The 16,219-nt window shown below is 45.1% G+C and overlaps 1 protein-coding gene across 1 annotated transcript in view; it reads right to left on the bottom strand.

The window, feature by feature from the left end:
* tinagl1 (tubulointerstitial nephritis antigen-like 1) overlaps positions 1–16,219 on the bottom strand; it is a 32,139-nt gene that overhangs the window by 14,038 nt on the left and 1,882 nt on the right. Inside the window, exons 2-5 of the mRNA XM_044171688.1 lie at positions 10,844–11,154; positions 8,661–8,727; positions 2,061–2,153; positions 1,840–1,954 (exon numbers count right to left, since the gene is read on the bottom strand). Coding sequence (XP_044027623.1) covers positions 1,840–1,954; positions 2,061–2,153; positions 8,661–8,727; positions 10,844–11,147 — 579 coding nt within the window. The 5' untranslated portion in view covers positions 11,148–11,154. The remainder of the gene's footprint in view (positions 1–1,839; positions 1,955–2,060; positions 2,154–8,660; positions 8,728–10,843; positions 11,155–16,219) is intronic.

Consider the following 16,219-nt stretch of genomic DNA (forward strand, 5'->3'; position numbering starts at 1 on the left):
ATTCCTGAGAGCGCATGTTCACTCGCAGCTGCTTCTCAGATGCCAAACATACTCAATCTATTAGTCGCTGCTCCAGGTCGCTCCCAGTTATGTGTGATAACAGAGAACACACTTCTGTACAACTGACTTTCCCCCTCTCTCTCACAAAGAGCCTGGCTGCCTGCACTGCATTCCTCTGATTAATAGTGAGGTACTCAGAGCGCAAACGGCCACCTGATACATAACTAAGGAATGTGCTGCTGGTTAGAGATTTGTAGTTGTGAAAGGTCAGAGTCCAAAAGCACGGGCACCAGAAACACCTGACCTAAAGGCAAGATGAAAGAGGAAAAACGGCTGCAAGAATAAGGTGTTGTGTAATGAATTCATTCATTAATTCACTATTTTCCATCCCTTACACAGGAGTCCACAGACAGACAGGGAAGGAGGGAGAGAGAGATTTATGAATGAGCTGCAACGCTCTTATCTGGTTCCTGGCACTGGTAGGGACACGCTGACGGCGGAAGAAGGAGGGGAGAGGTTTTTTTGGCTGGAAGAAGTCGTGGAATGCTGGCAGAGGTAAGCGGGGGTAGTGAGGATGGATGGATGAGGGGATGGATGGAGGTGGGGAGGTACAGACTGGAGAGGAGGTTGCTCTTTATTCTCCGGGCAGCCACCATCCCCTCCATCTTCTCTGTCTGATGTTTTGGTTCCGTCTTATGTAATCTGTCTGGGTAAAATGTAAACAAAGGCTGAGTGGATCAGAGTGGGCTGAGGTTCCAGACGGAGACGCCATCACATACCAACAAGCCACCATAATTACGTGGAAAATGTTTCAGCGCTCGCTTGTTGTAATAGGTTTTAAACCTGCATATCACAAATCATAAACTCACAGGAAGTAGGCAGGAGCTTTTAAAGAAGTGAAACAGCCTCAACACAACTGTAACAATTTATTTTACTCTGCATTCTCACCTGTCGCTAAAACATCCTGCTCCACCACACCACCCCACATTTCCCTTCACCACCACCCACCACCCACATCCCTACAATACATGTGTCACACACTCACACTGATTCACACTAGTTTCTGTCTGGTATACAGTACATACACTATGTATATTTTAATGTTTTCATGGTCATCTTTTCATTATGCCAAAGATAAGAGATGAACCATCATGGCTTAAAATAACTCAATATAAATACTGTATACTGTTCTGGAAGTTTTTCTATGTAATATTTTGGCTAATCTGGTTTTATATAGTATCTCCAGACCATAGCCAAAAAAATAAATGAAAGTAAAGAGATTTAATTGTAGGGAATTCAAATTTAAAATTTTTTTGTCACCCCTTCAGCTTCTGTTGGGTCCAACATTGCAAATATACTTTGTACATAAAAGCATTTTTCAAAAATATTAAACTTTATCTTAAGTTCTAGTGATAAAAAAATGTTTCTTTCTAAGTTTCTAATGACACCAAACATGACAGCCTGATAAAATTAAGAAGAAGAAATCTGGAATGTCAGTGGGAACAACAAATACATAATATGTGATTTATGTGACACTTTGTGATTGTATGTAAATATTTTTTAAAGTGGAAGTTGAAGCAGAAACCCAGGGTTTAAGAGGTTACACCTACTAGCAACAAGTAACATGATATTCCTCCAGCAAGGTCAGAGGTCAAATGTCAGTTATGAAATGGTAGCACTGATGATGGTAAGGATTTCATGAAGAGTATCAACAATAAAGTTTGTACCTGTGCCTTTAGAAACTTGATCACCCACATAGTTCTCTTTCGACTGGTATTTTTGGTCAGGTGGGTCCTATTAACCCTAAAATACTTTTCAAGGATGAAGACTGTCCTGTACCTGGATCTCATTCATGTTCATAATAGTCTTGGAGGGTCTCTGTGTGCCCAGGCGGTACCGGATGCCCTCGTCTAAAGTCATGCCGTAGAACTGACTGTAGTTAGCTGCCTTCCACCTGAGAGCACAAGATAGGAGGAACCATGTGTAATAAAGATCTTATTGTAGACCATCAAATAGTATCAAGTTTGTGTGTTTATGTATGGCCGTGTTTGTTTTTTTACCCATAGTGTCCTCTGTTGACAGCATGGATAATGTCAGGCTCCATCAGACAGGCGTTCTGCTCACACTCCCAGCGTCCTGTGGTCCCACATGTACTACAGAGGAGAGACAGAAAGTAGGGGCAAAGAGATGAGACCATTGAAAGGCATTAGCAGCTGTAATTGCAACTAAAATAGAAATATATCAATTTCCATATTTATGCTAAAGCCAGTGAAGTCACCAGCTAAAATAGAAAGACCATCTGAGGGACAGACAAATATGCAGGGGCTCAGTGGAATTCCCAAATAAGAAATTAACTAAGAGAAGAATGTCAGTAACTGGAAAAGACTGGAAAAAGAATGACTGAGGGGGTGAGAAATAGAGGGAGAGGTTAAAGGAGATATTCAGCCTTTTAAGGCTGCAGAACACAGATCCATTTCTGGTCAGAAGGAAGCAGAGAGAGACTGAAGAAGTCAAGAAGATGACAAAAGAGATAAGGGAACAGGATATTAATGATGATGATGATGTTTTCTTTGGGGATGCTCAAATATAACTTTGGGCTTTCTGATGACTCACTGTGAGGGAGTGTGTGTGTGTGTGTGTGTGTGTGTGTGTGTGTGTGTGTGTGTGTGTGTGTGTGTGTGTGTGTGTGTGTGTGTATGTAGCTAGACCACTTGTGGAAAAAGTATCAAGATCTTTTAGTTAAGTAAAAGCACCAATACAACAAAAGTAAAAGTCATGCAAGTAAAATCAAACAAGTACAATCAAAGTATTGTCAGCAAAACATACAAAAGTAGAAGTACTCATTATGCAGACTGTCCCCGTTCTACATGTTATATTATTATATATACTTTTGGGTACAGTAATAAATCTATAATGCATCATAATTTATAAGATAATTTGTTTTGGATTAAAATTTTAACCAGTAACCATAGTTGTAAAATAAATGTAGTGAAGTAAAACATATATTTCCCTCTGAAATGAAGTAGAAGTATAAAATGGAAATGGTTCAGTAAAGTACAAGTACTTAAGTTCACCTTCCGCTGATACTTCAAAGTAAATTATTAAAAAATTTGCGTCCCCTAAACTTGCTGATTATTTGTTTGAAACTATAAACATCTACAGGATATTTCATCCCATATATTTCCTAAAAGCAACTGTATGGACAAAACAAAACATCAAAACTAATGTCTGTTCTTTATAAATTTTATATTATCCTACCAGGATGCTATAGAATAATACAGAATAATTACAGTGATAATGCAGTGATTTACACATGACTTTTCTAAACCATAAAACGATTGGTGGGTCAACTTTTATGTCTTAATTTATTCCAGAGACATTCTGTAATTTCTTCCAAGAATAGTTTGACATTTTGGGAAATATGCTTTCTTGCTGAGAATGAGATGAGAAGATTGATGCTCCTCTTGTGCCTGTACAATAATTATGAAAACAGCTAACCTGGCTCTGCCCAAAGGTAATAAATTCTGCCTACCAGCACCTCTAAAGTTCACTAAGTAAAGGAGCATTGTGTAGGATTTAGTGGCATCTAGCGGTGAAATTGCAGTTTGCAACCATTTGAATACCGCTTGCCTCACCCTCCCCTTCGAAACGTGCAGTAGAAACTATGGTGGCCGCGAAAAACACAAACGGCCCTATCTAGAGCCAGTGTTTGGTTTGTATCCAGGGTTACCATCTAGACAGGACCCTGTGGAAGGGGACCCTCTCCCTCTGTAGACATAAAGGGCTTATTCTAAGGTAATGAAAACACAGCGATTCTTATTTCAGGCGATTATACACTAATTAAAACATACTTATAAATATATTCACTTTCTGGCAATAGCTCCTCCTAAATGTTACACACTGGACCTTTAACACGTTATATCTCATTTGTTTGATTCGTGCAAAACCCAAAGTGTAAAAACTATACAGGTGTTACAGGATTTTGTTTTACTCTTTATGCTAAGCTAAGCTAACTGGCTGCTGGCTCCAGCTACATAGTTACTCTACAGACACCTTATGTACACACTAATCTTGGCTGGACTAGATTTAAATCTTTAAGCCTCAAGCTAGAATTTTTCATTCCCTTTTGGTGATTTTAAAGCTTTATTGATGTGTTTTTTGTTTCGTGGTTGTCTGACTGTAAATGGTTTTGTTCGCAGGTCCCTGTCACTAACACTTGTTGGTTAAAAAAAGTCAACATAAATTATTGTGTATAACAGCCACAGGGTCAGCGGCCGTCTCAAAATTAATGAGTGCATTAGCAAGCGAGAAAGAATGAGTGTGGGTGTTTCCCACACAGGTGTGTATAGACTTCCAACCATAAAGTCTACTGTACATTAGACATCATGTTTACAGAAAAGGTAACCTGCCCATTAAACTCAAACACACAATGATGAAGAGGCCAAATTCCCCTTTAGTCCCACTGAAGCCTACAGAGTGTGTATCACCTCTCCACTGCACTCCTCCCTGCTGTCTCTCTAAGACTCGAGCAAATACAATGTTCAAGCACACACCCACACACACATACACGCTGGCACACACTTTAGACCAGTGACTGTCTGCTCAACCTCCCACAGAGGACCGTCTGATGGCTTTGATTGAAGGAAAGAGACAATGACCTTTCGCCTCTCCCTCCCTTCAGCAGTAACACATACTGTACATGCAGCTCAGTGCCACTGGGTCGAAAACAGCAATAAATTCACACAGTAATAGTACTTGAAACACACACACAGGGACAGGTAATGATAGACTCGTGGAGACAGGGGGACAGAGTGTGACTAAGAATGATATATGAGGGCTGCGAGGACAGTGGGAGGCCATGTTTCACATTCTTCGTCACAGTCCCTATTAGAGAAAGACACCCTGTTCACCGCAAAGACCATACACATACACACACTTGCATACATACATACAAATACGCACACCTGGGTGACATGAGGTCTATTGTCTCGCTATATCTCGCCACTGATCCCGCCAGATCAGTGGGGACAGGGCCTTGTTTGTGTGTGTTCAGATATGACGTATCTACAGCATCTGAGAAACTATACAACAACTGAGTTGGCATTTGGCTGTTGTCCAATCTGAAGTACAAGCAGACAGAGATAGTTGGTCCTTTGGGCTGTGTGAGATTGCCGGCGCAAGCGGGAGTCGCCACGTTTCAGATAATTTGGAGCAGATAGAGAGTTATCAGGATGCCAACAGCTCGGAAAGGAAAAGGCCTCAGCTGGAGATCTCATTAACACAACAAAAGACTGCCACGCATATCATGGTGCATCTTCACACACACGCACACAACAGTAAACATAAGCAGTTTTAGCACTTCATGCTCAGTCAGAGTGTGCTGTGTTTCTATGCTGTCTAGCACTGACACAATCTGCCGAGAAGTAATTTCAAGCTATAACCGTACTTTAGGAAAAGATAGTTTATTGTGATACTGGTGTCAAAGAGCTGTTTTTTATTGACTGTATCTGTGATATTTGGCTATTTGACAAGGCTTCCAATTTTGCCCAAGTCAGCAGTTAGTCAAGACATGTAGGAGGTTAGATAACTAAATAAGTGCGCAGAGGCTCAACCACTGCTAATGAGAGACTTGGGAGGGAAAGGAGGGAGAGCTGCCTGATGACTCAAAGAGGAAGCTGTGTCCTCCACCCTGCAGCCCTGATTCTGAGAGTTGGGAGGACGCATATTTGGGAAGTAGAGAGAGTGGGAGTAGGAAAAGGCAGCGTGTGTGTGTCCCTCTGCGCCAAAGTTGTGGTGCAATATTTCAAGCATCCATGTGTATTGCCTTAACAAGCACGTGTGAGAGCATATGTGCATAAGACTCTTTTGTTTGGCGGGGGAGTTGGCACATAAACGCATTTCTGGTGACCTGGAACACTGGAGGCTATTTTTACCACACAGTTTGTGTTTGCTCAACCTCCACAAGTCTTTCCTCAAGAAAAAACGCCAGCCCCACCATTTATCAACTTCCAACCTCGCCTATCTACGCACCCATCACACCCTTTAGGTCAAACCTAATTGAGCTGCCTTGATAAAAGTCATACTGCAGGCCTATCACACTGACACAGCACAGCTACTGGAGTCGAACAGCTGTGAGACTAAAAGCAGAGGATGTGGAGATCATCAGGGTCAGTGTGGTTTTGGTTAGACGTGTCATGACAAACAGCCACAGTGTGTTCTTGTTGCATGAAAATAAATATAATACAGATGTACAAATGGATTTTTAATCAACATTTGTGTGCAAGGTGTGCATGTTCACACACGTACACATGCATACAGGGTCTTTGAGGAGCAAAATGAAGGTAAGGAATTCAATCTCCCTTCTTCCTGCTTTCACTAACTTGACCTCCTCAATCTCCTTCCTTTGGTCTCTCAAGAACTGCTTTACTGTACTTGGCTACCGTCAATATCATGCAGAAAAATAACAACAGCCACATGGTCCCTGTTGCCCTCGGAGTGTGAAAGGACACAGAGATTAAAGACACTTTGCTGTGACTGAGAGCTAATCTAAAATACTGTTTTTAGAAGCTCTTAACTTCATGTCAGGGTCATAAAGTGAAGAGCTGTTTGTGAATCTGTCCATCAGTACCCCTGAACTGGATGCAACATTGTCAAAGACATCTACTCAAAGAGTCAAAACAAGAATACATGAGCTTTGTATTACAATTTCCAGCCTCAGTTCTGTGCATTAGAGCAGAATGGATTTTTATTTATATGAAAGTAAGAACACGGTTCAGAAGCTCAACAAGAAATCTGTTTCAATTATGACTAAATTTGCCATGTTACTCAGTAGGATATGAATGTTGGAGAGGTTGGCGCACACAACATTGCTACGAGATGGGAAAAATTAGCAGGGGGGCCTGTTGTGATTTATTCTCAGTTATGCAGCTACTGTTCCTCCTGTAACAGACACAAACCGCCAAGCTGTTCTTCACTTTATAACAGAAAAGGCTTTGGAATAAATAACAACTAACTTTATCAGCATTACCTGTTCAATACAGTCTATAGTTGGGAGCAGATGTTCCCAGGCTTCTGTGTTCTCCAGCTCATGATCCTCTTAATATGACACGTTAAGGAGACCTTTCAAAGGGTTTTATGTTCTCAGCAATGCTTTTCCCTAGGTAAAATGTTCAATATATGTTTCCCTGGGTCAGTATGTTGAAATCACCCAGCTACAGCTTGTAGCTTTCTCCTTGAAACCAACACCCTCAAATTTGCAGGCAAGACAGTTTTCTTGACTTTAGACATTGATCATCTCACATCATCACATCTCCACAGTAGCTGAATGGATTTTTACCATTCAAACTGCAATTGAAACGTCAATCTCCCTTCCTTTTTTTGCAATTTGAACTGCAAAGATATCAATCTCTTACAATGTTAGTGTATATCAAGAGATACACATGCTGGGAACATAGGACCCTGGGAACAAAGGGATGACCCCCTGCTAGCAGCAGATGTTTAGCAGGTATAATGTTTACAATGTTCACCATCTTATTTTAGCGTGTTAGCATGCTAACATGTGCTATTAGCATTAAACACAAAGTAATGATGATGGCTAGATGAAAAGTTAAGGGCTCATCAAAGTTATTACAATTCATCCTGAGGGGGACATAAATGTCTATACCAAATTTCATGGCAATTAATCTGATAGTTGTTGAGATATTCCAGTCTGGACCAAAGCGGTGGAGAGACTGACAGACAGACATTACCTTCCAGAGAGCCATGCCGCTAGCGTGGCTAAAAATATTGTTCTCCAGAACACTCTGTCCCACATATGTAGACACAAAAACAAAATCTTCAAACATTCACAACAACAAGAGAAAACTTCAACAGCTTTCCACTGTTTAATATTCTCAAGGTCTCAGTATAGCGGTTATGGACATCAACGCAAGGCCTAAAGCCCCTTGTTTCCCTAACTTTAAGAGTGTGTTTATTCCTTTTCTATCTCATTACTCTCATACTGAACAATAGGCCTTTTTCACAGCAGTCATTTTGACTTGTCACAGAAAAGCAGAGGTGTTACTAATAACATTAATAATGGCTCTGTTCCATAAAGTCATGACAGTGTGACAGTGAGCCAGCAAGCACAACACCAGGACACTGAAATTGAAGCAGCTAAATGGAATTCAGCCATCATTCATTTTATTATTTACACCTGTACGTTTCCAAGTGACATGTCAAAATATCTTAGGAAAAGGCCTATTATGAGCAAAGAGTTATGACATACAGTAGAGGAGGGGAGGGAGATAGTCGTTGTGTGTTTGTGTGTGTGCGTATAAAATCGAATATTACTCCACCAGTGGCTTTATTATTAGAAACACATGCTGTGCACACACATATTTTGTAAACCCACACAACTTGTACTGTATGTCAGCGTGAGAAGAAGTGTGACGCACAAGACATCTACAATTGTTTTATTTGTTGTAATGCCGCATATTCTCCCAGTATAAGCATCTAATGGTTCACGTGAAGTGTTAAAACAAGTAGTTACAGAGCATATAGATGAAGTGAGGGGAAAAACATGTTTTTCAAACTTAAAGCTACTTAAGGGGACATTTAAGGGAAGCCGAGGATTTAAGAGGTATAAAGACAAATAGAAGAATAAAGAGGGGTTTACATACCATAAATTGCAGTTCTCTTTGTATGTTTGCCCTGTAAAGAACTTGTTTCCATTTCTTTCACAGGTGCCTGAGAGGAGACAAAGAGGGGAAACTTTATATATCTGGGTTTGATGTGGCTAAACAACACAGATCCTACCACTAATCTCAGAGAAAACCATGCACAGCCTCAAATACAGAGACAGAGATACAGACTTACATATACAGCACTCACACTTATATAATACAAGCACACTGGCCGAATTCCTTCACTTCACAACCACAATAAAAAGTGTTAACATCAACTCCCCCAGTGTGTGGGTCTGTGTGTGAGTGTACACAAAGAATATGTGAGGTCTAAGGAGCTCTGAGCTCCAGTAATCCAGTGTAGGAATGTGGCGTTTGCTTCTTTCCTGCCTTCCCAGGCTTCCTGGGTCCTCGTCATGCTTCAACCAGCTTACGCTCCACTTCGCCACCTCAAGAGAGACTGAGGGAAAGGGCCCGCCCATTACATCCATAATTAAACACCAAAGGATTTGTGAGCTGCAATGGTGAGGTAAAGTCCACTCAGCATTGTCACAAAGCACAAAAATGATTTAGCAGTGACACAGCATTAGCATTCCTTTTGAATGAATTTGACCCATTACTCTTGAAGTTTGAACCCTGCTTAGTTACACATTGTGAAAACTATATTGGTTTGGTGACAGATTCACAATGAGGTTTACCTACAAGCTGATTTACAGTGAAAGGAGCTGTCTGCTTTGTGAATTTGTGTGAATTTCATATGGAATTTAAAGCATGAGCTGGCTGACATTTTACAGTTTGAGTGGGTTTTCTGGCCTCTGGTGTGAGGCCCAGAGCTCAGTGTGTGATTTATGACTGAGGCCCTCTGATACCCATCTTCTCCCTCACAGTTGTCTCACCCAGTCCATCACAACTCGTAGTGTGACAAGTTACACATTGACAGCGAAGGATTTTATATAGGGGAATTATGTTGATCTGATAGCATGTGGTTTCATGTAACAGGTTGATGTGACACTTTGTATATAGCATGATAAGTGAATATTTGAAAATTATACACTGACTTTGACAACATAATTAGAAAATGTCCAGTTGAATAAGGCATTGAATATTGTGTTATGAACTACAACAATCTGTGACTGCAGGGCAGAGATAAGAAAATCTGTCACCTTCTTCCTTTTGAAGCACCACAGCTTTCCTCCAGACTGTGTGGTCGAATGTGTGTGTGCACGCTCTTAAAAATGCATTAGTGTTTGTGTCGCACCTTGTGATCCCCCTACCTTGTCGTCCAAGGAACACATACCTACACTGACCCCTCTGCCTCCCATCCTGCACCCGTTGTCTGTCTCCCCTTCCCTTCACATAGCCCACATTCTTTCTCCTGACTTCCATTCATCCCTCCATCCACCCCTCCTCCCTCCCTCTGTCTGGGTTAATAAGAAGCGTACTGTTCCCTGCTCTGTTCTCAGGTAGACCTCTGCTGTCGCTGGCACATTTTACACCTCTGCCTTGAGAGAATGGTATTATAACTGTGTGGGGAGTCCAAACGTAGTCAGCTAAACAGTTAGATTTAGGGACTGTACAAAAATTATCAGGGTAGGACAGAGGGTCAGAAAAGCGAGAGGGTAATTTTTATCTTTGTTGAAGGGAGGGTAGTGTGACTTCTTTGGAAGAGAAGGGGAGGGTCTTTTATTTTTTTCATATTTATATTTTGTTTCAGCCTTCCCTTCTGAGATTTATTAATAAAGAAGAGATCAAACAGACATCAAAAAAGATGGTGTTCATGTGCACCATGGGTCACAAAGGTGTGTTTGGCCATATGCAAAAGACAACAATCCTGTCTCTGTATCTGGGCTTTATTGTATTATTTTGGGAAAATGGGTGAATTCTTTTATAAAAACAAATAGGAGAATCATCGCCCCTACCCACTCCAATCATTTTCATACTGTCCCTTATCTTAAGCATGTTTCTTTCTTGTGAGTTTAAAAGAAAGCAGGTATTTAATTGTAATTCATGTTCAGGTGTCATGCTGCTTTACACTGTGATCCAGCACAGTCTTTCAGTGGGGTTCTGTGCTGCTCTCAGGCTGAGCTTGACTAACTACGACAGGCCCACACATACTCCTGCTAAACTCACTGATGTACACCCAAACACATTTACACATTCGCTTGTGCACCGTTACTTACCAATGAAAGGTGGCTCCATGCCTAGGCAATGACCCCAGAAGTCAGGGCAGCAATCGGAGATGGTGCGGTTGCAGAACAGGTCACAGTAGCAGATGGTGTCCAGGTAGGGAACCGTGCACAGGTCGTCTCTGCCGGGACAGCAGCCTCCCCTCCTCTGGCAGTAGGAGCCAAATGGGTCCCTGATGCCACCAACATGGAGCGGATTGGCAAGCTCCCGCTTGGTCCTTCTTGACAGGATTCTGTCTGCAGTGCTCTCTCCCACCACCAGGAGCAGCACCACCACAGTCAACAGGAAGAGCTTCATGATAAATCTGTGTGAAAGAAGGGATTAGGAAATATGGTATAGGATGTTTAAGTGAAGGTAATACCATATAATCCATGCCCTTCTATAATCCTTATCCTTGCTTATATGATAAAGTGGAAAAATGTTTGTGAAAGTTTGCCTGCTTTTCCCAAGAAGAGACACACTCCAAATGCTTTACACTCCACAAGGTGAAGAGAAGAGAGGTGAAGAGGTTACACTGTGAGCAGCATAATTGGAGTATGGCTTCTCCCAAAACAATATCCACCTCCTGCCATGTAATTCACATACACACTGACGCATATACACTCAGTAGAACCCATACACACACACAAGATACTTTGTGGCATTTCTGTTTCATTGAGATAGGGATAGTTGGAGAGAGACAGGAAAGGCGGGGGGGAGAACACATGCAGCAAAGGGACCGGGTTGTGACTCGGCAAGGACCCAGCCTTGATACATGGTACGTGCTCCACCAGGTGAGCCACCGGGGCGCCCACACAAAAGATACATTTAAACAGAGCTGGCAGCAAATGGTCCACATAGAAACCCACAAGATCTGCTTTTTCCATCTTTCCTTTCAAGCACCCAAGACAAACAGCAGCTAAATATGAAAATACACTCAGCAAGAAAGTGATGGAAAACAAGTGTACAATGATAAAAACACAGAGGTCTTTAAATGTGTTGAATGGTGTATGATGGGGTCACTTCAGGTCTTAGGATGAAAGGTTCTTTAGTTACCTTTTTTTACTCTCAGCCCTTCATGTGACCCCACTGATTAATTAGACTGAATATGTATGTGATTCCCACATTTTACTATATTTTTCCTTCGTAAGTGTTGGTATTTAGTCGCTCTTGCACTATTATTATTTTGCAGCACTGTTTGCATTGTATTTAAAATCAAGGCCAGTTACGTCGCCCGGATTGGCGCACCCTGGAGCCAGGCCTGGGGTGGGTGCCCGACGGCGAGCGCCTGGTGGCCGGGCCTTTCCCCACGGGGCCCGGCCGGGCACAGCCCGAAGGAGCGACATGGGGCCGTCCTCCCGTGGACCCACCACCCGCAGGAGGATCCGTAAGGGGCCGGTGCAGAGAGATCTGGGCGGCAGTCGAAGGCAGGGGCTTCGGCGACCAGATCTCCGGACACAGAAACTGGCTCTAGGGACATGGAATGTCACTTCGCTGGGGGGGAAGGAGCCTGAGCTTGTGCGGGAGGTTGAGCGTTACCGGCTAGATATAGTCGGCCTCGCCTCCACGCACAGCCTGGGCTCTGGAACCCGTCTCCTCGAGAGGGGCTGGACGCTCCATTTCTCTGGCGTTGCCGGCGGGGAGAGGCAGCGGGCTGGTGTGGGCCTGCTCATAGCCCCACAGCTCAGCCGTCACGTGTTGGAGTTTACCCCAGTGAACGAGAGGGTCGCGTCCCTCCGCCTCCGGGTGGGGACAGGTCTCTCACTGTTGTGGCGGCCTCACGGGCCGAACAGCAGTGCAGAGTACCAGGCCTTCTTGGAGTCCCTGGGAGGGGTACTAGACAGTGCACCACCCGGGACTCCGTTGTTCTACTGGGGACTTCAACGCCCACGTGGGCAACGACAGTGACACCTGGAGAGGGGTAATCGGAAGGAACGGCCCCCCTGATCTGAACCCGAGCGGTGTTCAGTTGTTGGACTTCTGTGCTAGTTACAGTTTGTCCATAACTAACACCATGTTCAAGCACAAGGGTGTCCATCAGTGCACGTGGCACCAGGACACCCTAGGCCGGAGGTCGATGATCGACTTTGTTGTCGTATCATCTGACCTCCGCCGCGTGTCTTGGACACTCGGGTGAAGAGAGGGGCGGAGCTGTCAACCGATCACCACCTGGTGGTGAGTTGGATCCGCTGGCGGGGGAGGAAGCCGGACAGACTTGGCAGGCCCAAGCGTATCGTGAGGGTCTGCTGGGAACGTCTGGCGGAGCCCTCTGTCAGCAGGGTCTACAACTCACACCTCCGGGAGAGCTTCTCCCAGATCCCGGGGGAGGTTGGGGACATTGAGTCCGAGTGGACCATGTTTTCCACCTCCATTGTCGATCGCGGCGGCTCGTAGCTGTGGTCGCAAGGTTTCTGGTGCCTGTCGCGCGGCAATCCCCGAACACGGTGGTGGGCGCCGAAGTAAGGGATGCCGTCAGGCTGAAGAAGGAGTCCTATCGGGCCTTGTTGGCTCGTGGGACTCCCGAGGCAGCTGACAGGTACCGGCAGGCTAAGCGTGCTGCAGCCCGTGCGGGTCACAGAGGCAAAAACTCAGGACTGGGAGAGGTTCGAGAGGCCATGGAGGAGGACTATCGGTCGGCCTCAAAGAAATTCTGGCAAACCGTCCGACGGCTCAGGAGGGGGAAGCAGTGCTTCACCAACACCTTGTACGCGGTGCGGGGTGGAGAGCTGTTGACCTCGACTGGGGATGTTGTCGGACGGTGGAAGGAATACTTTGAGGATCTCCTCAATCCCGCTGTCACGCCTTCCGAAGAGGAAGCGGAGGCTGGGGACCGGAGGCGGACTCATCCATCACCCTGGCCGAAGTCACTGAGGTTGTTGGCAAGCTCCTTGGTGGCAAGGCTTCGGGGTGGATGAGATCCGTCCTGAGTATCTTAAGTCTCTGGATGTTGTGGGACTGTCTTGGCTGACACGTCTCTGCAACATCGCGTGGCGGTCTGGGACAGTGCCTCTGGACTGGCAGACCGGGTGGTGGTCCCTCTGTATAAGAAGGGGGACCGGAGGGTGTGTTCCAATCACAGAGGGATCACACTTCTCAGCCTCCCGGTAAGGTCTATTCCAGGGTACTGGAGAGGAGAATTGTCCGATAGTCGAACCTCGGATTCAGGAGGAGCAGAGTGGTTTTCGTCCCGGTCGTGGAACACTGGACCAGCTCTATACTCTCCATCGGGTGCTCGAGGGTTCATGGGAGTTTGCCCAACCAGTCCACATGTGCTTTGTGGATCTGGAGAAGGCATTCGACCGTGTGCCCGGGGCGCTTTGTGGGGAGTGCTCTGGGAGTATGGGGTCCGGGGCCCTTTGCTAAGGGCTGTCCGGTCCCTGTATAACGGAGCAGGAGCTGTGTTCGCATTGCCGGCAGTAAGTCAGACCTGTTCCCGGTGCATGTTGGACTCCGCCAGGGCTGCCCTTTGTCACCGGTTCTGTTCATAATTTATATGGACAGAATTTCTAGGCGCAGTCAGGGGCCGGAGGGTGTCCGGTTTGGGAACCACAGGATCTCATCTCTGCTGTTTGCAGATGATGTCGTTCTGATGGCTTCTTCAAACCAGGACCTGCAGCATGCACTGGGACGGTTTGCAGCCGAGTGTGAAGCAGCTGGGATGAGAATCAGCTCTTCCAAATCTGAGGCCATGGTTCTTGACCGGAAAAAGGTGGTTTGCTCTCTTCGCGTGGGTGGGGAGTCCTTGCCCCAAGTGGAGGAGTTTAAGTATCTCGGGTCTTGTTCACGAGTGAGGGACGGATGGAGCGTGAGATTGACAGGCGGATCGGTGCAGCGTCTGCAGTGATGCGGGCGCTGTATCGGACCGTTGTGGTAAAGAAGGAGCTGAGTCGAAAGACAAAGCTCTCGATTTACCGGTCAATCTACGCTCCTGCCCTCACCTATGGTCATGAGCTTTGGGTAGTGACCGAAAGGACAAGATCGCGGATACAAGCGGCCGAAATGGGCTTCCTCCGCCGAGTGGCTGGGCGCCCCTTAGAGATAGGGTGAGGAGCTCAGTCACACGGGGAGCTCGAGTAGAGCCGCTGCTCCTCCACGTCGAGAGGAGCCAGCTGAGGTGGCTAGGGCATCTGATCCGGATGCCTCCTGGACGCCTCCCTCGGGAGGTGTTCTGGGCATGTCCCACCGGGAGGCGGCCCCGGGGAAGACCCAGGACACGCTGGAGGGACTATGTCTCTCGGCTGGCCTGGGAACGCCTCGGGATCCCCCCGGAGGAGCTGGAGGAAGTGTCTGGGGCGAAGGAAGTCTGGGAGTCCCTGCTTAGACTGCTGCCCCCGCGACCCGGCCCCGGATAAGCGGAAGAAGATGGATGGATGGATGGATGGATGGATGTTTGCATTGCAGTGACATATAAATCCAGTTGCACTATAATCACCTGTAATTAAATATTTTACTTTATCCAAGTGGGATCTGCCAGTGCAGTTACAAGTAGTACTAGTGAGGGATGAAGGAGGGGACATTATCTTTCAAGATTAGCATGCTATCTCAGTCACGGAAATAAAGTAATGTCCTGCTGTCAAAGCTAATCTGTCACACTTGAGGAAATTATCTGGGTGAACAGACGCAGCCCACATCCAGTATTAATGGACCTCAGAGACAATACAGTTTATCTAAATGCCATGCTGGGGCATGGTAATGGGGCAGGCAGAGGGAAACAATAAACATACAGTAAATGTCTGTTTAACACAGAATCATAATCACAGAAACTAATATGATCACACTTGTGCTCCAGCTGGTGACTCTGGAATCAATTTAGATCAATTTTAGAACAAGATATGTGGGTCCAATCAAGAAAAATCTGCATTCAAATCTGAGTGATTTGAGAAATGAAAAATATAAGTGTTAATGGAGCTGGGACTAAGTAAAAAAAAAAAAAACAACAACATATGAATCATTTTACAGACTGCCATTATGGGAACCTTCCACCATTTGAGATCATCATGTGATAAATTTAGATCTTTTTTGTCAGTGACAGTGTCGGGGATACAGTTGGTTTTAACTGTCACACTATTTATTCTCTAGTATGGGTATATGCATGTGTAACACCTTCAATGACCAGGCTTAGTGTGTGTGTGTGTGTGTGTGTGTGTGTGTGTGTGTGTGTGTGTGTAAACAAGCAATCCACAACTCTCACTCTTAGGCTTAACAAAGGTCAAACAATCATCCACATGCATGGATGTTTGTGTGGATGTGTGCGTGTGTATTGGTCTCAGGTTGCTGGATGGGTGAGTCTATGTGTGGCCAGACAAAGACGAGGGGTTGGCCCGCTGCTTACATAAATAACATCATTAATGAACCAATCAGATCTCAGAGCACAATGGACACTCTGCACA

The sequence above is a fragment of the Siniperca chuatsi genome, linkage group LG17 (genome assembly GCF_020085105.1).
Source record: "Siniperca chuatsi isolate FFG_IHB_CAS linkage group LG17, ASM2008510v1, whole genome shotgun sequence".
In the NCBI taxonomy this organism is placed as follows: domain Eukaryota; kingdom Metazoa; phylum Chordata; class Actinopteri; order Centrarchiformes; family Sinipercidae; genus Siniperca; species Siniperca chuatsi.